At 42.5% G+C, this 24,965-nt stretch overlaps 1 protein-coding gene across 1 annotated transcript in view; it reads right to left on the bottom strand.

Annotated features, from left to right (window-relative positions):
- Positions 1–214: 214 nt before the first annotated feature.
- zc3h3 (zinc finger CCCH-type containing 3) overlaps positions 215–24,965 on the bottom strand; it is a 310,944-nt gene continuing 286,193 nt past the window's right edge. The window contains exon 12 of the mRNA XM_062979914.1: positions 215–491. Within this exon, the coding sequence (XP_062835984.1) occupies positions 460–491 (32 nt within the window). The 3' untranslated portion in view covers positions 215–459. The remainder of the gene's footprint in view (positions 492–24,965) is intronic.

Raw genomic sequence — 24,965 nt, forward strand, 5'->3', positions numbered from 1 at the left:
TTACAAAGTTTTACATACCCAGTTTAGAAGAGAAATTACAATGTGGGTTTCTACATACAATCTCTTTGTCTTAAAAATATTATCCCTAGGGTCAGTTCACCCAACAATACAAAGAACCACAACACCACGGCTGGCCCCATTACAAACTTTAAGAGAGACTTAAAATTGGAGCAACAAGCAACTCCAAGACTGACCTGAATGAGGAGTCCAGAAACAACAGACATGAAAACCTTTATTTTGAAAATAAAACCGTAACAGTGCCCTCCTTCCCTTTGGGGCGGGGAGAAGCGGGGTGACCTCTTTAGGGTGACCCCCCTAAAGAGAACCCCAAAGGGGCAAGAGGTCTTTGTGTGCCCCCGAAATCAACTCCAAACGGTCTTCTTCTGAGGTAGTTCTGCCGGGAGGGCTTCACAATCCCTGAGACGCTTGGTGCTTGGAACGAAGTGAAGGGACCGCCGGTCAAAGACGGGGTTTGATTTGCAGCGGCTTCCCTGCAGAAATGAGACAAGAGGGTGATTGACACTTAAAATGGTCTCCGTGGGGACAGGCATCCTGAAAGTGGAAGCATTGCAAGATTCCGTCCTCCTTTAAATTCCGATTCCAGCTTTTCTGAATTTGACACCTTCCAGGTACATTGGATTGCAACTCCCAGAATCCCCCAGACAGCTTGTTTATAACCCTTGAAAGCATTGGGTTGCTGTGAGTTTGCCGGGCTGCATGGCCATGTCCCAGAAGCATTCCTTCCTGACGTTTTGCCCACACCTTCAGAGGTTGTGAGGTCTGTTGGGAATTAGAACAACACTCAGAAAACAGAGGAATTCCAGACAAGAAACAAGCAGGACCTCCCAACAAAGGATCTCCCAGGCAAGAAGCAGCCTGCAAGGCTATTCAATGCTAATCAAGGTGGCTAATTGCAACATTCACACTTGCCTCAAATAGACAAGAGTTATTTCTCCCACCCTGGATATTCCACAGATATACTTCGTATAAACCCCACTCGCCTATTTTCCAACAGACCTCACAACCTCTGAGGATGCCTTCCAGAGATATGGGCGAAATGTCAGGAGAGAATGCTTCTGGAACATAGCCAGACAGCCCAGAAAACTCACAGCAATCCAGTGATTCCAGCCATGAATGCCTTTGACAATACAGTAGAGTCTCACTTATCCAACACTCGCTTATCCAACGTTCTGGATTATCCAACGCATTTTTGTAGTCAATGTTTTCAATATATCGTGATATTTTGGTGCTAAATTCGTAAATACAGTAATTACAACATAACATTACTGCGTATTGAACTACTTTTTCTGTCAAATTTGTTGTATAACATGATGTTTTGGTGCTTAATTTGTAAAATCATAACCTAATTTGATGTTTAACAGGCTTTTCCTTAATCCCTCCTTATTATCCAAGATATTCGCTTACCCAAGGTTCTGCCGGCCTGTTTAGCTTGGATAAGTAAGACTCTACTGTACTTTGAAAGCACTGCTTCTCCTAAATCCATTGTAGTTCCCATCTACACTGCCATATAAAATTCAGATTCAGGCATGTTATACAATGAATTTGACAGAAAAAGTAGTTCAATATGCAGTAATGTTATGTTGTAATTACTGTATTTACGAATTTGGCACCAAAATATCACGATATATTGAAAACATTGACTACAAAAATGGCTTGGATAATCCAGAAACTTGGATAAGCGAGGCTTGGATAAGTGAGATTCTACTGTATATCAAGACTACATTTGCAGTAACTGAGGACAAAAAGGGAGATAGATAGAGAAAAACTGGGACATTTTAACAGCAGCAGAAAACATGGGAAGAATTTATTGGGACTCCCAACCTCTGAGGATGCCTGCCATAGAGGTGGGCGAAACGTCAGGAGAGAATACTTCTGGAACATGGCCACACAGCCCGAAAGACATACAACAACCCTGTGATCCCGGCCATGAAAGCCTTCGACAACATATTGGGACTTTTCCAGCAAATCAATGAGAAAAGAGCTTTGATACCAATGTTTCTGCTCAGTGGTTTTCAACCTGTGGGTTTCCAGGTGTTTTGCCCTACAACTCCCAGAGATCCCAGTCAGTTTACCAGCTGTTAGGATTTCTGGGAGTTGCAAACCAAAACATATGGGGATCCCCAGGTTGAGAACCAAGGAAACAAAAGTGTCTTGCTACTCCTTCTCAAGGAAAGTGAGAGAGGATCCCTTTCCACATGCCGACCGGTTCAGGATGAAGTTGAAGAAAGGTCCGTGAGTCTGGTGACAAGGTCAAACCGTTCAGGATGATGAGACTCGAAAGCTAAGAAGCGGTGCCCGGAAGAGGAGAAGAGCAAGGCCAAATTCTCAGGATTTCCAACTGCTTCCAACTACGGCTTCTGGGATTTGAAGTCCAAAAGTGCATCTATGCCAGGCCTGGGCCAACTTGGGCCCTCCAGGTGTTTTGGACTTCAACTCCCACCATTCCTAACAGCCGGTAGGCTGTTAGGAATGGTGGGAGTTGAAGTCCAAAACACCTGGAGGGGCCAAGTTTGCCCAGATCTGATCTAGCTTCACCAATTTGTTCTGAAAGTGTTGCTGGATTCCTCTCTGCCTAATTACTGCTCTGTTGATTTTAATTTGATATCTATATTAAAATTCCCCAAAGGCAAACTCTCTCGGTTGTCTGGCAATTCCAGCAGATTGGCTGCAAAACGAACCACATTACAAGGAGAAAGAAAGCAAAACTTTAGGAAGAACAGCATGGCAGTAGAATAAATTGCCTCGGAGGGCCTTGGGCTTTCTTTCCATCCTTGGAGGTCTTTCAACGGTTGGCATGGACATCTTCCAGCAAACTTCAATTTTGTATTTCTAAATCGAAATTTAGTGGACTAGATGTTTGACTCTACAATCAGTCTTAATGTGCTGAATAAGAGCAAAAATGGGGTTGAATGAAAAGTAATGCCTCCACCTTCGTTATTTCAGTTTGGATGGGAATATTTTAATAAATCAAACGCAGGAAATAATCCTTAGAATGTGCTCTTTAACAACCACTATTCACTGTTCCACATAATCACCAGACAATTGGATACCTTTCTGCTAACAATGAACAAGTTTTCTGAAGCTGTCACGGAAGAAGTCGACACTCTGTTTCCGCAACCAACGTCTCACAGGACCCATCGTGCACAGATCTTCCAATAGCCAAGCAAAGCAATATTGTGACCCACATGTTCTTGTGAAATGTCAATCATGCTTGAAATTTCTCTCTGAGTGATACAACGACCATCGTCCTGAATCAATCTGTCAACCTTTTGCTTGGTTGCTGTCACAGAACGTCCAACTCTTTGTTTGTCACACAAGTCAGATGCTCCCACCTCAACATCTTTAAACTTACTCGCCCAACAACGCACAGGACCCACATCAACACAATCACCATAAACAGCTTGCATTCTCTGATGAATCTCCTTTGAGGTGACACCTTCTGCAATCAAGAATTCAGTGACTGCACATTGCTTAAGTCGAACTGACCGACTGCGCAGGGTTCCATACTTCGCACTTTAACAACACAACCGTTCAATGCTAAGGCTTCCCATCTGCGCAGGGTTCCATACTTCGCCCTTTAACAACACAACCGTTCAATACTAAGTCTTCCCCGTCTGCGCAGCGTTCCATACTTCACACTTTAACAACACAACCATTCAATGCTAAGGCTTCCCCGTCTGCGCAGGGTTCCATACTTCGCACTTTAACAACACAACCGTTCAATGCTAAGGCTTCCCCTTCTGTGCAGGGTTCCATACTTCGCACTTTAACAACACAACCGTTCAATGCTAAGGCTTCCCCTTCTGCGCAGGGTTCCATACTTCACACTTTAACAACACAACCGTTCAATGCTAAGGCTTCCCCGTCTGAACAGGGTTCCATACTTCACACTTTAACAACACAACCGTTCAATGCTAAAGCTTCCCCTTCTGCGCAGGGTTCCATACTTTGCACTTTAACAACACAACCGTTCAATGCTAAGGCTTCCCCTTCTGCGCAGGGTTCCATACTTCGCACTTTAACAACACAACCGTTCAATGCTAAGGCTTCCCATCTGCGCAGGGTTCCATACTTCGCCCTTTAACAACACAACCGTTCAATGCTAAGGCTTCCTGTCTGCGCAGGGTTCCATACTTCACCCTTTAACAACACAACCGTTCAATGCTAAGGCTTCCTTGTCTGCGCAGGGTTCCATACTTCACCCTTTAACAACACAACCATCCAATGTTAAGGTTTCCCTCCAAATGGAACTGGAGAGGTGAGTCTCCTGAACAAGCCAGGACCTGCTGCAGACCAGGACTGCCATCTGCTGAGGCATTACTTTTCATTCAACCCTTGTATTTATTCAAGGGACAAGAGAAAGTAAGGTGTAATTTTTCAGCAAACAGGTGTCTAAAAAGCCAATAGATTTTCAATTCTGGAAAATCCTCAAAGGAAAATACAGAAAGCCTTGAAAGTGCATAAATACTGTTATCCTTAGTTAAATGACACTATATTGTCCATTCTAAATAAAAAGAAAGAATGGCTATAACATGACAAGGATAGAAGGTGTATGTTTTGGGTGAACACATGTCACAAATAAAGACAATAATCTATTTTATGTTTAATTCTATTTTAACGTTGGCATGTTGTGGGCTCTAAATTATGATTTGTAATATTTTTAGCATTGTGAGCCCCTTGGAGTCCTGCTTAAGAGAAGGAAGTGGGATGATGGTAATAACAATAATAATAATAATATAATTTCACCTCTGATTTTTACAGAACGTTGAGAATTGGGTTGTAATTTTAAACCTTGCCATAAAGTGGTGCTGTGAGCTGTACAAAGCTGTGATGGAAAGCAGACTTCTGCAAAATGGGAATAATCCTGGGAAGGCATTTAATGAGCTGTAAATATGATGCAAAGATCAGAATTTCGACATCATTTTCTGGTGCTCAAAGCACGATCAAGTTTCTAGCTCTCATGACTCCAAAGCTACCCAGCAAAAGTCAAAGAGGGAGCAAATGGATTGGAATTCGGTGAGGCACCAACTCCTTGCCAGACAAGACTACAGACCTCTTAAAACTACACCTCCCAGGATTCTATAGCATTGAGCCAAGGTCGTTAAAGTGCTCTCAAACTGCATTAATTATACAGATGAACCTCTTCAATTTTTTCTGGGGTGGAAACAACAAGCATGAAACAGCCATGAAGTATTGTGGGAGGTCTGTGCTCATTCGGCTTGCCTTCCTTTTTAAATAACCAAACCACAACCAACTTGTTAAACAAACTTTGGGCCGAAGAGTAAGCAGCGGTGGCATTGATTCATGACTTTTGCGCTAATTTATGTAAAATAAAGAGGGCTCATTTAGCACCTTTCCACCCTTAATATAACACCCATACATCAGAGGGAGGCCGGCAGTCAGGGAAGGCGCTGGCAATTAGTCACCTGTGACGCAGGTGAGCCAGCGTTTAAAGAGACAGCGCACGCAGGTAAAAGGAGGGGGGAATGACATGAATCCTGGAAGGCAGGGGGGGGGGGGGAGATTGGGGATCATAGTCTTGGAAGGGGTCCCATGGGTTATTATGCCAACCCTTGGCTCAATGGAGGACCTCCAGCTGAACCATCTTTTTGGGGAGACATCCAAGAAAGGGGCCCCACCACCTCTCTGTTCCATGGGCTCAATGGCTGAATGGCTCCCACCATCAAGAAGTTTCTTCTACCGTTCAACCCAAATCTACCCTCCTGTAACTTCAAACCATTAGACCAGGGGTCCTCAAACTTTTTAAGTGGAGGGCCGATTCACAGTCCCTCAGACTGCTGGGAGGCTGGACTAGGATGAAATAGTCCAAAATTAGGAGTGTTGTTGTTGTGTGCCTTTGTTTCAGACTTAGATCAACCCTAAGTGTAAAGTTTAGGACAGAGGCCAGGTAAATCACCTTGGGGGGGGGGGGCTTAGTTTGGGGACCCCTGATCTAGACGATCTCATAAGACCCATAGATAAGGAAAGGGACCCTCAAAGACCAACTAGATGGTTTCATAAGACCATAGATAAGGAAAGGGACCCTCAAAGGCCATCAAGACAATCTCATAGGACCATAGGTAAGGAAAGTGACCTCCAAAAGCCATCTAGATGGTCTCATAAGGCCATAAGTAAGCAAAGAGATCTCCAAAGACCATCTAGACGATCTCATAAGGCCATAAGTAAGCAAAGAGACCTCCAAAGACCATCTAGACGATCTCATAAGGCCATAAGTAAGCAAAGAGACCTCCAAAGACCATCTAGACGATCTCATAAGGCCATAAGTAAGCAAAGAGACCTCCAAAGACCATCTAGACAATCTCATAAGGCCATAAGTAAACAAAGAGACCTTCAAAGACCATCTAGACGATCTCAAGGTCAACCCTAGGTCTAAAGTTTAGGACAGGGGCCAGGTCAATGACCTTGGAGGGCCACATCCAGCTCCCGGGCCTTAGTTTGGGGACCCCTGCATTAGACCTTAAGGTCTTTAAGGAGGACCTTAGTCATATCCTTATGATATGGGGTCGTGGTGGCGCAACTGTTTAAACCATTGAGCTGAACTTGCTGACTGGAAGGCTGGCAGTTTGAATCCATGGAACGGAGTGAGCTTCCACTGTTAGCCCCAGCTTCTGCTAACCTAGCAGTTCGAAAACATGCAAATGTGAGTAGAGCAATAGGTACTGCCTTGGCAGAAAGCACTCCATGCAGTCATGCCAGCTACATGACCCAGGAGGTGTCTATGGTCAATTTAGAAATGGAGATGAGCACCAGCGCTCAGAGCTGGAATAGGAAGCCTTTACCTTTATTTGTGTTTCATTGTTTCTAGGCACTGAATGACTGCCTTTGTGTGTTTGTGTATGCTGGAATCCACTCTGAGTCCCCTCGGAGAGAGAGGGCAGAATACAAATAAATTATTATTTTATTATGTCACAGCAAACAAAATAGATATGCTGGATTTCGTATCACAAAATTACAAGTCGAACACTTCCCAAGTGTCTAGGACTGTGTGATGTATTATTATTATTATTATTATTATTATTATTATTATTATTATTATTAGTAGTAGTAGTAGTAGTAGTATATCCTGCCTTGGAGTCCCCAATGGTGCAGCGGATTAAACTGTTGATCTGCTGAACTTTCTGACCAAAAGGTCGGCAATTCAAATTCGGGGAGCGGAGTGAGCTCCCGCTGTTAGCCCCAGCCTCTGCCAACCTAACAGTTTGAAAATATGTAAATGTGAGCAGATTAATAGGTATCGCTCCGGGAAAATAACAGCACACCATGCAGTCAAGCCAGCCACATGACCTTAGAGATGTCTACGGACAATGTGGGGGCTGATTGTATTGACATTTGCTTTGACATATGTGTGGAGATCCTACAATCTGACCAGCTCAGGAGAGGATTAGGGGAAGGAAGGCACTTCATTCTGAATTAACCAATAATTAAGAATCAGAAGAGTAGTCAAGCTTGGTTGAAAGAATGGAGTGGAAGTGGAGTAGGAACCGGGAAGTAGAGACTGAGTAAAGATGTATTATTGTTGTTCTGTGCCTCTGAATGACTGTTTAATAGGACTGATAGACGTATAGTTGTCAGTAGCTGGAAAGGCTATCCAAGCAATGCTCCTCTTCATGTCCTATCCAAGCAATGCTCCTCTTCAGGTTTTTCAGCTTATGTTTAAACAAATTTAGGACTAAGTTGGATCCTGACTTGGATTTATGTGTTCAGTTGTTGCACACAAAGCTCAATTTTAAAACTATTTGAAGTACAAAAGTGAAACAATTTTGTTGTCGAAGGCTTTCATGGCCGAAATCATTGGGTTGCTGTGAATTTTCCAGTCTGTATGACCATACAGCCTGGAAAACTCACAGCAATCCAGTGAAACAATTTTATTCATCACTTTAGGCATGAATCCAACATATTCCTGTATGAAAATAAAGGTTTGTGGTTTATATTTTAAATGTTTTTTTCCTCTTTATTCCCAAACCTATTATGTTATACAGAACACCTAGGCCAATGATGGGCAAGCTTTTGCACTTGGTGTGTCAAAATTCACCAAAAAATCTAGCATGACTTGGGTGGTGTGTCACTTCATAATTTCACAATATATATAGTTTAAATAACAAAAATGTATAATTGTAATATATAACTGTATTTAATAAATCAAAAACTATTTACTACCATTATTTCCATGTACAAAAATCTATGGTACCTCTTGCAGTTTCCAAGCTGATTTCTATTGTAGGTTCAATGTAGTCATGAATAATGAATAATATAATAATAATATAATAGTAATAATATAATAATATACTACAATAATAATAGAATAATAATAGAATGATTATATATATATATATATATATATATATATATATATATATATACACACACACACACACACACACACACACACACACACACATACAGTAGAGTGTCACTTATCCAAGTTTCTGGATTATCCAAGCCATTTTTGTAGTCAATGTTTTCAATATATCGTGATATTTTGGTGCTAAATTCATAAATACAGTAATTACAACATAACATTAATTTGATGTTGAATAGGCTTTTCCTTAATCCCTCCTTATTATCCAAGATATTCGCTTATCCAAGCTTTTGCCAGCCCGTTTAGCTTGGATAAGTGAGACTCTACTGTGTGTGTGTGTGTGTGTGTGTGTGTGTGTGTGTGTGTGTGTGTGTGTATATATATATATATATATATATATATATATATATATATATATATATATAATATATGTGCATAATTCCCATGAAGTAAACAACAAAACCACTGGACCAAATCACACCAAATTTGGCCACAAAAGACATAGTCATCCAATCAATCTGCATACGGCAGCGTGTCAGCAAAAATGGCTAGGCATGTGAGTGCTGACACGCGTGTCATAGGTTGGTCATCACTGAGGCAATAGAAGTAGATGAAAGAAAGCAGAACTTTATGAGTTCATAACCTAAGGGACAGAGTGAGGGTTCTGTGGGAAAATAAGGGACAGAATTAGGGTTCCACAGGAAAGAAAAGTCTTCTGAAAGGTTCTGCTGATCTATATCATTGCATCTCCTGTTTCTATGTATGGTTGTGAGACCTAGAAGGTGAAGAAAGCTGACAGGAAGGAAATCAACTCATCTCAGATGTAGTTTTGGAGGAGAACTCTGTGGATGAGATGACCAAGAAATAAGCCCTAGAGCAACTCACGTCTGAACCCTCCCTAGAAGCCCAGATGACTGACATTTCATGGGGAGACAGAACAATAGAAAGGACAACAATGCAGAAAGAGGTAGAATGGAGTTGGAAAAGAGGAGAATGCATTCCAGGTAGAGAGACTCAACAAAGGAAGCCACAATGAATGTCCAGACTTTGCAAGACCTGATCGGCTGCCTCAAAGGTCTCTCATTCATGGCTCACCAGTGAAGACCATGAAGTCAACGCAAGGAGTTTCCCTGTTTTCTGCAAGCCCAAGAAATCCATGGTTTGCCTTCAGCAGGGAGATACTGTAAATCATTGATTCTTTTGCCCTGGCTTGCAATAATGAAGAGTTTCCTTAGTTCTCAGCACAGGTTTCGCCTAGGATTTGAACATTATGAAGGGTCTGGGGAAATTATTATGTGCGGAAATCCATGTGGGGCCTTTGTGGGATTCTGCACAAATGAAACATTTTTTAAAATAGAAAAATGGATTTCCTAATATATCTGTGAGTTGTCTGGGCAAAAAGTGTTGGATCAACAAATCCCACAAATGTTTCGGGAAACAGTGTCTTTATGCGAGACAGTTGTTATTACACGATTTTTTGCAGGATTAAAAAGACAAAAAAGTGCTGTTGTTTGTATGTACAAAATAGCGGGTTTTGCCTACACAAGAATAGGGAGGAGAGACACATCCCAGAAACCTAGGTAGGTCTTTTTGAGCACAAAAACAAATCCAGGAAAAAATCTGTATGTCTGCATAGAACGGTTTCCGAAAATATTTTGGGATACATAAATATTAGATGAAAACTGAGTAAAATCTCACTTCAGTGAACAAAATCTCACTTCAGTGCTAAGCTTCCTAATCAGGTTTTCTTGTACTGGGAAATCCATTTTCAGGAGATAAAAGTATAGGAGCAAATCTTCTTTCCTTCTCTCTGCTTTCAGGAGGATAGTGTCTAGACCAGGGGTCCCCAAACTTTTTAAACAGGGAGCCAGTTCACGATCCTTTGGACCATTGGAGGGCCGGATTATAGTTGGCCACCAAGCAATAATAATAATTAATAATAATAATAATAATAACAACAACAACAACAACAACAATAATAAAAAAGAGAGTTGGAAGAGACCCCTTGGGCCATTGAGTCCAATCCCTTTCTGCCTTTGTGCACCACAAGCACAAGCAAAGCACCCCTGACAGATGTCCACCCAGCCTCAATGTTAATAATAATAATAATAATAATAATAATAATAATAATATTAATAATAATAATAATAAATATGCCCAATGGCCAAACAATAAAGTGTCACCAGCCAGAGGCCTATAAATATCTGGGCATACTACAGCTGGACAACATCAAGCATGAACATGTGAAAACTGTGGTCAGCAAAGAATACACACAAAGGGTCAGAAAAATTCTCAAAAGCAAGCTCAATGGAGGCAACACCATCAAGGCCATAAACACCTGGGCCATACCTGTCATAAGATATACTGCTGGCATTATAAATTGGACACAGGTGGAACTGGACAATTTGGACAGAAAAACAAGAAAACTCATGACCATTCATCATTCACTGCACCCTCGCAGTGGTGTTGACCGGCTATATCTGCCTAGAAGATCAGGGGGCAGAGGACTCTTACAAGTAAAACAAGCAGTCAAAGAAGAAGAACATGCCCTGGCAGAATATGTCAAGCAAAGTGAAGAACCTGCTTTGATTGAAGTCAAAAATCAGAAACTCCTCAAAACACAGCAGACAAAAAACCAGTACAAGAAAACCGCACTACAAACTAGAGCTGACAGCTGGCACAACAAAACACTGCATGGAAAGTTCCTTGACAAAATTGAAGGAAAAGCTGATAAGGAGAAGACCTGGCTCTGGCTCACGAATGGGACCCTGAAGAAGGAGACAGAAGGCCTGATCCTTGCAGCCCAGGAGCAAGACATCAGAACAAATGCAATTAAGGCCAAGATTGAAAAATCAGCTGATGACCCAAAATGCAGACAGTGCAAGGAAACCGACGAAACCATTGATCATATCCTCAGCTGCTGTAAGAAAATCGCACAGACAGACTACAAACAGAGGCACAACTATGTGGCCCAAATGATTCATTGGAACTTATGCCTCAAGTACCACCTCCCAGCAGCAAAGAACTGGTGGGATCACAAACCTGCAAAAGTATTGGAAAATGAGCATGCAAAGATACTGTGGGATTTCCGAATCCAGACTGACAAAGTTCTGGAACACAACACACCAGACATCACAGTTGTGGAAAAGAACAAGGTTTGGATCATTGATGTTGCCATCCCAGGTGACAGTCGCATAGATGAAAAACAACAGGAAAAACTCAGCCGCTATCAGGACCTCAAGATTGAACTTCAAAGACTCTGGCAGAAACCAGTACAGGTGGTCCCGGTGGTGATGGGCACACTGGGTGCTGTGCCAAAAGATCTCAGCCGGCATTTGGAAACAATAGACATTGACAAAATCACCATCTGCCAACTGCAAAAGGCCACCCTACTGGGATCTGCACACATCATCAGAAAATACATCACACAGTCCTAGACACTTGGGAAGTGTTCGACTTGTGGTTTTGCGAAACGAAATCCAGCATGTCTATCTTGTTTGCTGTGCCATTAACGTCGTTGTGTTGATAATAATAATAATAATAATAATAATAATAATAATAATAATAATAAAAAACTCAGCTGCTATCAGGACCTCAAGATTGAATTGCAAAGACTCTGGCAGAAACCAGTACAGGTGGTCCCGGTGGTGATGGGCACACTGGGTGCCGTGCCAAAAGATCTCAGCCAGCATTTGGAAACAATAGACATTGACAAAATCACGATCTGCCAACTGCAAAAGGCCACCCTGCTGGGATCTGCACGCATCATCCGAAAATACATCACACAGTCCTAGACACTTGGGAAGTGTTCGACTTGTGATTTTGTGATATGAAATCCAGCATGACTATCTTGTTTGCTGTGTCGTACAATAAAATAATAATAATGGCTGTAAGAGAAGAAGAGACCCCTTAGGTCATTTAGCCCAACCCCCTTCTGCCCTTGTGCCATGGGGGCCAGATAAATGGCTTCGATGGGCCGCATCTGGCCCCCGGGCCTTAGTTTGGGGACCCCTGGTCTAGACTTACCCTAACCCTAACCCTAACCCTAACCTGAGCTCAACTTCCCTTAAGGTAGAAGTCATTCCTGGATTTTATAGTATATCTTGTTGCATATTGTACGAGGATCAGTACCAGTCTGAGCACTGGACTTATGACTTTAGAATTCAATTCCCCATTGGGTGACCCTGGTGAATTACACAATCTCGGCCCCAGAAAACCCTACGATGGGATCACTGTAAACCGGAAACTTCTTGAAGACACACAGTGACAATTCTATATAGAGAGAAGGCAAGCCCAATGCAAACACACAGCCAGCTCCATGATAAGGCGAGAAAGAGCGGAGAGGAGAAAACTAAGTAGGTTTTCCACCTCAAGGTTGTAAGTGGAAGGATGGAAAGCAGCACTTAACCTCTTTCTATCCAACCGACTGCTGCTCATGGGGCTCCTGTGTCAGTGGGGCACAAGTCCATGCCAGGTTTTGCTTCAGGCTTCAAAAGGAGCTGTACAAGGCACTGAGCCTTAACCCAAAATATGTTCAGCTCTTTGGCGAGCCCTTGGAAAGGGAGCCTAAGCTCGGAGTGGATTCAAAGCCCTGCTGATATGGGAAGCCACTGCTGACATTGCTGGCAATGGAAACGCAAGGCAGGAAGCAAGTCGAAGAAGGAGGGGAGGATGTAAATGCAGGCTCCGTATATAGTAGTATCCTACGGAGGATAGCACAGGCTGCAAAGTTTGTATTTCCAACGCCTGAGTAGCAAAGAGCAATTAAGAGACCGCATCGATTGAGAAGGACCACATCTGTGAAACTTGCTGGAGCTTTTGCTTTGCTTGCTGGGCAAAAGAGTAAAGGGGGGGCGGGCGGCTGGGGAGAGAAGGTGGCGAGCCGGCAGCCTCGGTGGGAACAAGGTGGAAACTCAGCAGATCTGGGCTTTTGTGGAGAACAGCAGCCGAGAGTCTGCGGTGACTGAAAGGCTCTACCATTCAGCCAGTCTGGAGGGAAAGATGGGCAAAGCAGAAGGGTTACTATCAGATAATACTAGTACAGTGGGCCCTTGGTATCCGCTGGGTTTTGGCTCCAGGACCCACTTTGGATACCAAAATCTATGTAGGCTCATGTCCCATAATATACAGTATTGTGTAGTAAAATGGTACTCTTTATGAAAATAGCAAAATCAAGAATTTGCTTTTGGGAATTTTCAAAAATAATTTCAAGCTTTGTATGGCTAGCTCTTTGTGGGTACAAGAGCCAACTGTAACTACCTTGAACTCTTGCTCAGTCTTCTGACTTGGTCCCCATTCCTACCTGGCAAGAAATGGATATTTATCCCACGCGTGAAAATCTAAAATAGGCTAAAATGCATAGTTGGTGTTGTGAATTGTTATCAAGCTGACTTAAACACAAGCTGACCCTAAGAATGAGAGACCTCCAAGCACCCTGATAGCAATTCACTGGTCTCAGGTCTTGCAAAAACATGACAAACATGTCAATCCACCTGTAATATGATGTTTCTGGTTATACAGTAGAGTCTCACTTATCCAAGCTAAACAGGCCGGCAGAATGTTGGATAAGCGAATATGTTGGATAATAAGGAGGGATTAAGGAAAAGCCTATTAAACATCATATTACATTATGATTTTACAAATTAAGCACCAAAACATCATGTTTTAGAATAAATTTGATAGAAAAAGCAGTTCAATACACAGCAATGTTATGTAGTAATTACTGTATTTATGAATTTAGCACCAAAACATCACAATGTATTGTAAAGATTGACTACAAAAACATTGACTACTAAAAGGCAGACTGCGTTGGATAATCCAGAACGTTGGATAAGCGAATGTTGGATAAGTGAGACTCTACTGTACCGCCTTCTACTTTGACGAGCATTACACTGGTCAACACACATTTTGGTGTTAGCCCTGTTTCTGGGTATATTTGATCTGCTGATTCCAAAAATGACACCAGTTTTCCCCTATCAGCTCTGGTTTTTGGGATACATAACATATGTCATCTACCACGATAACCTTATCTAAGAAACTAGAGCAGATGTGGTCTATCCAATGCAATTTTCTGAAGCAACACCCCAAAGAACCTGAGGAACAGGCCTAAAAACCAAGACACCAAGAAATGCTGAGCTGTGCTATCATCTTTTCTAATGATATACCGTGTTTCCCCGAAAGTAAGACAGTGTCTTATATTATTTTTTGCTCCCAAAGATGTGCTAGGTCTTATTTTTAGGGGATGTCTTATTTTTCCATGAAGAAGAATTCACATTTATTGTTGAACAAAAAAATGAACATTTATTATATACTGTACAGTAGTTGTCATCACAAACCAACATAACCAAACCAGACAAACTATGACTTCTGTCAAGAATGTCTTGTTACTACTGTATAAATATAAATAACAAGCTGTGCCCGGCCATGCGTTACTGTTGCAAAGTGGTGGTGGTATTGGTTAAAAATTGTGTAATTTTTATTTGACATTATTTGTATATCTTTTTTAATAAATTTTATTGTAAGTTATCTTTTTATTATATTTTATTATTTTCTTGTATTATTTTTAGTTATTTTCTGTTATAGTATTTTATTGTATTAATTTTTTAGTGTTTTTAATTATTTTTTAGTGTTTTTAATTATTTTTTATTGGGTTGCTAGGAGACCAAGTTGGAGGAGCTTAGCCTTCTAACTGGCAGCAATTGGATAAAAGCAATTATTCCTCTCTCTCTAATTAGGACTTTAATTTAATTTTATTTTTGTTGTATCAACCTAGAGCCGTGGATGATGGGTTGAGTTGTCAAATTTAGAGGTTGGTGGGCCTGTAGTTTTGTTGTTTTGTGGGTCACCGTGATGCCATCACTCTTTTATATATATATAGATATAACATTTTAATACTTTATTACCATTATTTCCATGTACAACTGGTATATACATTTACCGATCCTGCAAGTTCTGGTGTTTTGTTTGGCGGGCGCTGGGCATGCTTCCAAACAAAAACTTTGCTAGGTCTTACTTTCGGGGGAGGCCTTATATTTAGCAATTCAGCAAAACCTCTGCTAGGTCTTATTTTCTGGGGATGTCTTATTTTTGGGGAAACAGGGTAGCTCTAGGACCATTTATTTATCTGTTTAGCAGTCCAGATTTAGAAGGCAAAGAAAGCTGATAGGAAGCAAACCAATTCATCTGAAAAGCAGTGCTAGAGTCCTAGAACAAAGTGAGCCTGAATTTTCTCTAGAAGCCACAATGACTAAATTGAGGCAGATGGATGGATTCAACATGGAAGCCACTGTTTTTCTGAGTTTGTTTCCTGGGTTTGCAAGACCTGAGAAGCCTGTGGGTGACGGGGAGGTCTCTCCCTCTTTCTCACTGATAAAGTCATGGAGCTAAAGTCAACTCGATAGCAATTAACAACAGCATCATCATAAATATGCATCATGTTCAGGGAGAAACCATTTAAAAAGGAAGATTTACAGCTGCAAGACAAGCCTGATATTTTCCTAAGCTATAACACCAGCAGCCTTTTATTTGATGCTGGGAGATAGTATGGAATGAGAATAAGTTACGTTTGGGAGGCGGCGGTAGAGGGGATTGACAAACAAGGCAAGTGAAGGCAACTGAAAGCAAGGAAAAGTTAGTTGCCATTCATGTCATCCTTTTGGTGGCTGTGGCTTGTTTAATCACATTGCGAACCCTCTCCTTCCTTCCTTCCTTCCATCCTTCCTTCCACTGGAAGGCCTCACTTGCTATAAATCCAGGGCGTTGGGTGGGGTGCAAAGTGCTATTTTTATTTATTTATTTACGAGGTGTCATGAAATTCTTACGGCCCACGTTGTAAAATTGTCTGTCACTTTCTTCAAGAGGCTCCGAGGGGAAGTTAAACAGCAATAAATAAATAAATAAATAAAAATCCCTGCATCGCCCATGTTCTTCCTGGTCTTAATTATGAATTGCAAACTGAAAGGAGAGGAAAGAATTTCTAAACCATATTAAAAATGTCACCACCACACCACAGCCAGGAAACGTTTTCGAAGGGCATTTTGAACAGATCTTGTTGGCTTTCCCATCTTATCCAACCCCATGTTTGCAAAAACTGAAGGATTTTAATCAGGTCGAATGGCAGAGGACAGACTAGATGGCCCTTGGGCTTCCCTCCCAGCATTATGATTTTATTAGTATTTACCCAGAATTGCCCTGGTCTGCATTTTCTTTGTGGCTCTTTTTTTCTTTCTCCTTTTCCCTCAAACACTTAAAAATAATGTTCCGAAGGTAAGAGACATTTGACACCTGGGAGTCTGGTGGATCCTCCTTCTCTGGAGGCTTTTAAGCAAAGACAGGATGGACATCTGTTACGAGTGTTTTGATGGTGCCTTCTTTCCTGGCAGGAGAGGGTTGGACTGGATGGCCCTTGGGGTCTCCTCCAACTCTAGGATTCCAGGACCCTTCATCTTGGGGATTCAATTCCCTCTCTAGTCATCCAAGGAAGTAGAAAAAAAATTATCTCCAACTCCGACCAATAAACCCAACAAGTATTAATGATCTCTGCACCAATCGAGGATATGCAAAGGGAGAGGAAAAGAATAATCGGAGTGAGTAATCATTTCGAAACGCAACGCCATCCATTACTCGCAAGGACAGCAAATGAAGGCAAATTCAGGAACGGAAAAGCGGGGTGCCGGTTGAGCGAACAGGTTTTACGGGCGCCTGTCATTTATCAAAGAGTTTGGTGGCTTGGGGAATTCATTTCCGAGAGATCTGATAAATATCCGGCTTTGCCACAAATTAGGAGGAAAGGATCCAGCCTTTGGCCAAGTAGGGCCTGCGCCTGGAAGGAGGTCCTGATGAAATTTGGGCAAAGGGAAAGAGAGCCTTCTTCCCCCGTTCCTGTTAAACGCCCGTGTTCGATCATGTTCAAATTGTGCGATCCATCTTGGTAGATCGCAAAACCCTGGCTCACTTGTTCTCCTGCAGATTTCGAGAGCGGCACAATCCGTCTTCTGGGAACCAGGTATATAATTTCTAGTTAGTGAAAGCTCTGCTCCGAAGCTGCTTTTTCATTATGATGATTGAACAGCTTCGAGCGACGAGAAGGAGCGCCAAGTACATGCGCCGGTCGGGGAAGAACGGCTGTGAGCAGGCGCACGGTGGCAGAGAAAGCTTTGACTATCCCCGAGGAAAGGGTCAGGATCCAAAATTAGAGAGCTGGGCTAAAACTAATATAATAAATTTCAGCACGAAGAAAGAAATGGCACTACACTTAGACAGAAAAAAAAATGAATTGCACAGATACAGGATGGGGGACACTTGGCTGGAAAAAAGTCAATGCGCAAGAGATCTAGGAGTCTTACTAAACTCCACAGCCCGGGCTGTGGTGCAGGCGGGAGAGCAAGCCAGCTGCAATTAACTGCAATGAATCACTCTGACCAGGAGGTCATGAGTTCGAGGCCGCTCGGAGCCTATGTTTGTTTGTCTTTGTTCTATGTTAAAAGGCATTGAATGTTTGCCTATATGTGTAATGTGATCCGCCCTGAGTCCCCTTCAGGGTGAGAAGGGTGGAATATAAATGATGTAAATAAATAAATAAATAAATAAATAATAAACCAGAAGCTGAGCATGAGCAAAAAGTGTGATGCGGCAGCGAAAAAGGCCAATGCGATTGTAGGATGCATCAAGAGGAGGATGGTGTCTAGATTGACGGAAGTAATAGTCCCGCTCTCTTCTACTTTTGTTGGAGCTCACCTGGAATATCACTGTGTCCAGTTCTGGGTGCCACAATTCAAAAAGGATGTTAACAAGATGGAACATGCCAATTTGTCACGAGTTTGAAAGCAAAGGATTCCTCTGAACTGTGGCTTAGGGAATCGTGTGAGTTTAGACTGGAGAAAAGAAGACTGAGAGGGGATATGAGAGTCATAGGATTGTTGTGTGTTTTCCGGGCTGTATGGCCATGCAACCAGCTGCAATGAATCACTCTGACCAGGAGGTCATGAGTTCGAGCCCCACTCGGAGCCTATGTTTGTCTTGTCTTTGTTCTATGTTAAAAGGCATTGAATGTTTGCCTATATGTGTAATGTGATCCGCCCTGAGTCCCCTTTGGGGTGAGAAAGAAGGGCGGAATATAAATGCTGTAAATAAATAAATAAATATTATCTCCTCTGAGGATGCCTGCCATAGATGTGGGCGAAATGTCAGGAGAGAATACTTCTGGAACACGGCCATACAGCATGGAAAACACATAACAACCCTGTGATCCCGGCCATGAAAGCCTTCAACAACACCTATGAGAGTCATGTTTAAATATATGGATGGATGTCACATTGAGGAGGGGGCAAATTTGATTCCTGCTGCTCTAGACAGCAGGACACGGAGCAATGGATTCCAACGGTAGGAAAAGAGATTCTATCTAGAGATTAAGAAGAGTTTCTTGCCATTCGACAATGGAATAGGCTAACTCTGAATGTGATGGAGTCTCTTTCCCTTGAAGTTTCGAAACAGAGGCTGGATGGCCATCTGTTGGGATTGCTTTGGTTGTGTCTTCCTGCATGGCAGAAGGGGTTTGGATTTGATGAACCAATTCTATGGTTCTATATGTATAGTTCATTCTATGCTGCCTCCCGGCATTGCATATTTTGACATGAATCGTAGAATCCTTGTATCTCTTCCAGCTCTATTAGTCTATAATTCCATGATTCCATGCTGCGCTCCTTTTTTCCATGAACGCTATGAGACAAGGCCTTCTTGGTGGCTTGTTCCCAGACTTTACTCCCACTGCCAAATTAAAACATGTTTATGCCCTCAGGCTATTAGAAAATGTCTGGGATGGGCTTTCAATGGTGAGCTGGTCTATGATGTGTATACAGTCATTTACCAAATGTTGATATTTTTAACATCATCAGCACAGAAGACTAGATTTGACCCTGATCCATCCTCTGGACACTCTTTGGATTCAAACTGCAACAAAAGAGATTCCATCTAAACATTAGAAAGACCTTCCCAATAGTAAGTGTTGTTAGACAGTGGAATATACGAGGGTTGAATGAAAAATAATGTCTCCACCTTCGTTACTTGGGTTTGGATGGGAATATTTTAATAAATCAAACGCAGAAATAATCCTTAGAATGTGCTCTTTAATGACCACTATTCACTTTTCCACATAATCACCAGACAATTGGATACATTTCTGCCAACGATGAACAAGTTTTCTGAAGCCGTCACAGAAGAAATTGACACTCTGTTTCCGCAACCGGTGTCACACAGGACCCATCGTGCACAAGTCTTCCGATAGCCAAACAAAGCAATAATGTGACCCACACGTTCTTGTGAAATGCCGATTATGCTTGAAATTTCTCTCTGAGGGATATGACGATCATCCTGAACCAGTCTGTCAACCTTTTGCTTGTGAATCTCGATGGTTGCTGTCACAGAATGTCCAACTCTTTGTTTGTCACGCAAGTCAGATGTTCCCACCTCAACATCTTACTTGCCCAACGACGCACAGGACTCACATCAACACAGTCACCATAAACAGCTTGCATCCTCTGATGAATCTCCTTTGGGGTGCCTTCTTCTGCTGTCAAGAATTCAATGACTGCACGTTGCTTAAGTCACATTGACCGACTGTCTGCGCAGGGTTCCATAGTTAGCACTTTAACAACACAACTGTTCAATGCCAAGGCTTCCTGCCAAATGGAACTGTAGAGGAGAGTCTCCTGAACAAGCCAGGACCTGCTGCCTACCAGTACGGCCATCTGTTGAGGAGTTACGAAGGTGGAGGCATTACTTTTCATTCAACCCTCGTACTGTCTTGGAATTTGTTGGAGTCTCCTTCTTTGGAGGTTTTTAAGCAGAAGCTGGCTGGCTATCTATCTATCAGGAATGTTTTGATTGTTTATTCTTGAATGACAGAAGTGGACTGGATGCCCCTTGGAGTCTCTTCCAACTCTATGAATTCAGGATTGTAACTCCAGCTTTGGATAAAGGCCCATTGTTCAGGAGGTGACTGTTGCATCAACAGCAGTGACAGACATCGCTGAAATCCATCAATCCGGTGGAATGATAAGACTCCCAGAAACAGTTCTGTTGGCAATTCAAGGGAGTGGAGGGGTTGTGGGTGTTTTGTGTGTACGCAAGGGCGAGCACAAATCCCCTGTGATGCTGGCAGTATGGTTCTCGGTCTCTGCCTTCCACTTGTCAACGCATTTACAAACACAATGGCTCTGTTTTGTGCATCGCTGACCATAAAACCTGGCAGAGGAGCTCCCAGTGAGCAGACAAAAGGCAGCCACACATGAAGTCGGCGGGAGTGATCCATTAAGGCTGCAGGCAGGGAAAACCAATGTGGGAAAGATGGCAGCGGGAGCTGCCAGGGCTGCGCAAAGTGCCAACAAGGTGACCAAGAAACCAGGACGGCATCAGCTATCCAAGAGTGGTGGAGTTCAGTGGTGGGATTAGCCTCGCACAAGAATCTTGAGGGCATCTAGAAGGTCCCCACACGGATACCTAAGTAGTAGTGGAGGCAGAGGTTCTCGTTTACAGTAGCAGGAATGAGAATAAGACCACCCTGCTCCAACTTTTCACAAGAGTAAGTGAAACAAAAAAGACAACAAGACGTTCACACTGTGGAGACTGAGGGTGCATTTACACTGTAAAATTAATGCAGTTTGATTCCACTTTAACTGCTATCATATCTTGGGAGCTCTAGTTTGGTGGGGCAGCAGCACTCTTTGGCAGAGAAAGCTAATAATCTTGTAAAAATACAATTGAATCTTGGGTGTTGTTGTTTGGTGAGGGATCAACACAGGAACGGACTTTCAACTTTTGTTTGAAACTCCAAACCATCTTGCTGGGCCTATCTCTTTTGGGACGATAAGCTCCTCCATGGGGAAACATGTTCCAGGGCTTTGCTGGGACAAGATGCAAGAGGTGGCTGACAAACTTACTCCAAGAAGACCTGATACAGCGGAAATCCCAGGACTGTGGTGCCATGTAAGTAAGCGGGTGTGGGCGGATGAGCAAGGCCTGAGCTGAGCTGTCCAACAATTGGAAGGAGAAAGGTTTGCAGACGCCTCCGGTGAGAGTCCCTTTCCCTGTGTTGAAGCATGTAAAGGCTTTGCATTACAAAAGGAAAGAGCTTTCAAAGGCCGAGCCGTGATTCATCTGCAAAAAAAAAAAAAGTGAGACTCACAGGGTGGCCCTGCCAAACAAGACAGCCTTGGCAGATATGAAAAAGTTGCCGACAAATCAATAACGGGAAAGCAAATTGGGGTGGAGGTTGGAGACATAATTAGAGGCAAACAAATGAAGAGATCAGAAAGCACATCCTCAAAGACCTCCTGTCCTCAGGGAGAGGAAGAAAGCAATTCACTCGGGAGATGCTTTAGCCTTCGGCTCCTGGACTGAGGATGGAACAATTCCTCTCCAAAAGCCGGTTTCAAGGCAGAGAAAAGCCCAAAGAGATGATGATCAAGGAAAGCATCTAGTTTTGGGAAAGGATGCAATCAAAGGGCACATGAAAGGATGGAAGAAGAAGAAGTGAGGATAAAGACTCCCATCTATATATATAAAAGGGTAATGAAATTTTGGCCTAGGACAAAACAATAAAACTACACATCCCAGAAACACTAAACTTGGCAGCACAACCCCTCATGCATGCCCCTACGTTCATACAACAAAAAGAAAAGAAAAATAAAGTCCTAATTAGAGGGAGAGGAATAATTGGTTTTATCCAATTGCTGCCAGTTAGAAGGCTAAGCTCCACCCACTTGGTCTGCTGTCAGTTAGAAGGCTAAGCTCCACCCACTTGGTCTCCTAGCAACCCACTCAGCCCAGGGCCACTTCAATCAGGCCTCTTCCACACTGCCTATAAAATACAGATTATCTGATTTCAACTGGATTATATGGCAGTGTAGACTCAAGATGAGCACCAACTCCCAGTCAGACACGACTGGACTTAATGTCAGGGAAAACCTTTACCCTTTACCTTAACTACCACCAATTCCTCAATACTTTATTTCCCATACCACCAGACTTCGCCACAGCAAGGTGTGGCCGGGCACAGCTAGTGTCCTAATATTAGAATCTGGGTTTGTCCAAAATTGCTGAAGGAACATAGGTTTGGAACAGGAGAAGACAAAGTAGTTGGTGCACTCCTTTGGTCTAAACTTTGGGAATTCTCTGCCCAAGGTGTGGTCAAAAACACAAATACTGGCAGCTGCAGAAGGGAATGGACACATTCATGGTTGTCAAATGTATTTGGGACTTCAGCCCCCAGAATCTCTGATAGTTGGATCTTCGAGGAGTTGAAAACCGCAACATTTGAAGGGTTCGTGGTTGGCTTTTGAAGCACACTTTATGCTTGGAAGAATCTAGGAAGGCAAACAGAAGCCAGCTCTTACATAGCAAAATAGAAAGTTTGGGGTTCCAATTAAACCAGAGAATGGAAAGAATCCCATTAGGCAGACTGGAAAAGTCCTCAGGACAAGCAAGATAGCCATGCAGATTGCCCTGAATGATTTCCAGGAATCGCAGCAAACCCATCTCCCAAACGCATCTTTAAAAGTTCCTGTTCTGACTTACATACAAATTCAACTTAAGAACAAATCTACGGAATCTATCTTGTTTGTCACTTGGGGACTGCCTGAATAAGTAAAACTGCATATATCAATCCCACTGATATGGGAGTTGTACTGAGTTACAGGTTTGTGTCTTGCTTAACAATATATATGTGTGTGTGTGTGTGTGTGTGTGTGTGTGTGTGTGAGATGGAATCCTGGCGACCGGCAAAACAACAAAACTAAAAACCCCACAACCTCGAAAATTGACAGCACAACCCCTCATCCACGCCTCTAGGTTGATACAACAAAAAGAAAAGAAAAATTAAGTCCTAATTAGAGGGAGAGGAATAATTGTTTTTATCTAATTGCTGCCAGTTAGAAGGCTAAGCTCTGCCCACTTTGTCTCCTAGCAACCCACACAGACCAGGGGACAGGCACAGTTAGGCCTCACTTAGGCCTCTTCCACACTGCCTATAAAATACAGACACCACCAGACAACGCCACAGCAACGCGTGGCCGGGCACAGCTAGTACTTTATAGGAAGAGTACAGAACACTTGTAGGAGACATCTATAGCAAAATATACAGTGAAAACATATACATGCTATGAGCCAATATGATATGTTAGGCATCTTTCATCAACCTGACAAAAGCATCACACTGAAACTGACTGTAAACTAGAATTTGTGTTTTCTGGAAGCAGAATTTCTTGTGGGACAAAGTGGAAGTGAATCAGGGATATTTGCTGTTCTGGACATAATCTGGCGCAACCTGCAGTCTGAGTTAGGAAAGCAATTATATTAGAGGTTTGTTAACTCAATTATGAAAGAGTTTTGTGATGCTTTTTAATTAATTTGTTCGGTATGCCTGATGGAACATGGTACGCCAGATGAGACGCTCAACCAGGGGATTGAGCTGCGGTGGGATATTGGGATATCAGGGAAACAGACAGCAATGTGTGTGTGTGCTTTTGTGTAGGATAGAGCCTGACACAGGCACACAGAAAGAGGCCACGCAATCCTCCGAGGCCCTGTCTTGCCTCAATGAAATGAATCATTGCTTAGCTACAGACAAGATGAGACGGAACGAGGTGGAAAGCAACCACCTGAGGCTTTGGGGGAAAGGATTTGCACCCCACAAGAATAGGGAGGGATTCTGTTGAAGATGAGCTCACCAGGGTGCCAGAAATGGAAATTCAGGAGCCCCTTAACAACCAGTTTTTGACTGGATGGCTAACGTTTTCAAGCAGGTGAAAATACATTGGAAGACAGAGTTTTAGAAAATACACTTTTCCTGAAACTTTTCTTTTATGAATACGTATATAAGCCACTGGGTGTAAAGATTCCATAGCCAAAAGAAAACTAAGCTCCTGAGTTATCTGGATGGGTAGATGCCTAATTAATTGCCCGACTGATTTCTATCCCACTTTTCTCCCAGCACAGGGTTCATTAATACGGTGTTTGTGTGTGTTGGACTGTATTTTTCAACAGCTTATAGCCACTGAAAAATGCAGTCCAACAACATACACTCACACATGAATAGCCTATTAATGAAATCTTTAAACATAATTTCCACTCACCTAGCACTTTCTGTATTGTTCGTTAGTGTTAAACTGTGTGACAGGTGGTGTTGTGTGTTTTCCGGGCTGTATAGCCATGTTCCAGAAGTATTCTCTCCTGATGTTTCGCCCACATCTATGGCAGGCACTCTCAGAGGTTGTGAGGTATATGGGAAAACTAAGAAAGGATTATTATATATCTATGAAAGGTTCAGAGTGGGAGAAGTCTTTGTCAGTTGGAGGCCAGTGTGAATGTTGTAATTAATCACCTTAATTAGCATTGAATAGCTTCATCTCTTGACTTCTTTCTGCCTGGGGGAATCCTTTGTTCTGAGGTGTTAGCTGCCCCTGATTGATTCATGTCTGGAATTCCTCTGTTTTCAGAGTGCTGTTCCTTATTTACTGTTCTGATTTTAGAGTTTTTAAATACTAGTAGCCAGATTTTGTTCATTTTCATGGTTTCCTCCTTTCTGTTGTGTAGCAGATGTGTTTGTTTGCATGTATGTATATAGTGTATA

Source organism: Anolis carolinensis, chromosome 4 (assembly GCF_035594765.1).
Source record: "Anolis carolinensis isolate JA03-04 chromosome 4, rAnoCar3.1.pri, whole genome shotgun sequence".
NCBI classification, from domain to species: Eukaryota; Metazoa; Chordata; class Lepidosauria; order Squamata; family Dactyloidae; genus Anolis; species Anolis carolinensis.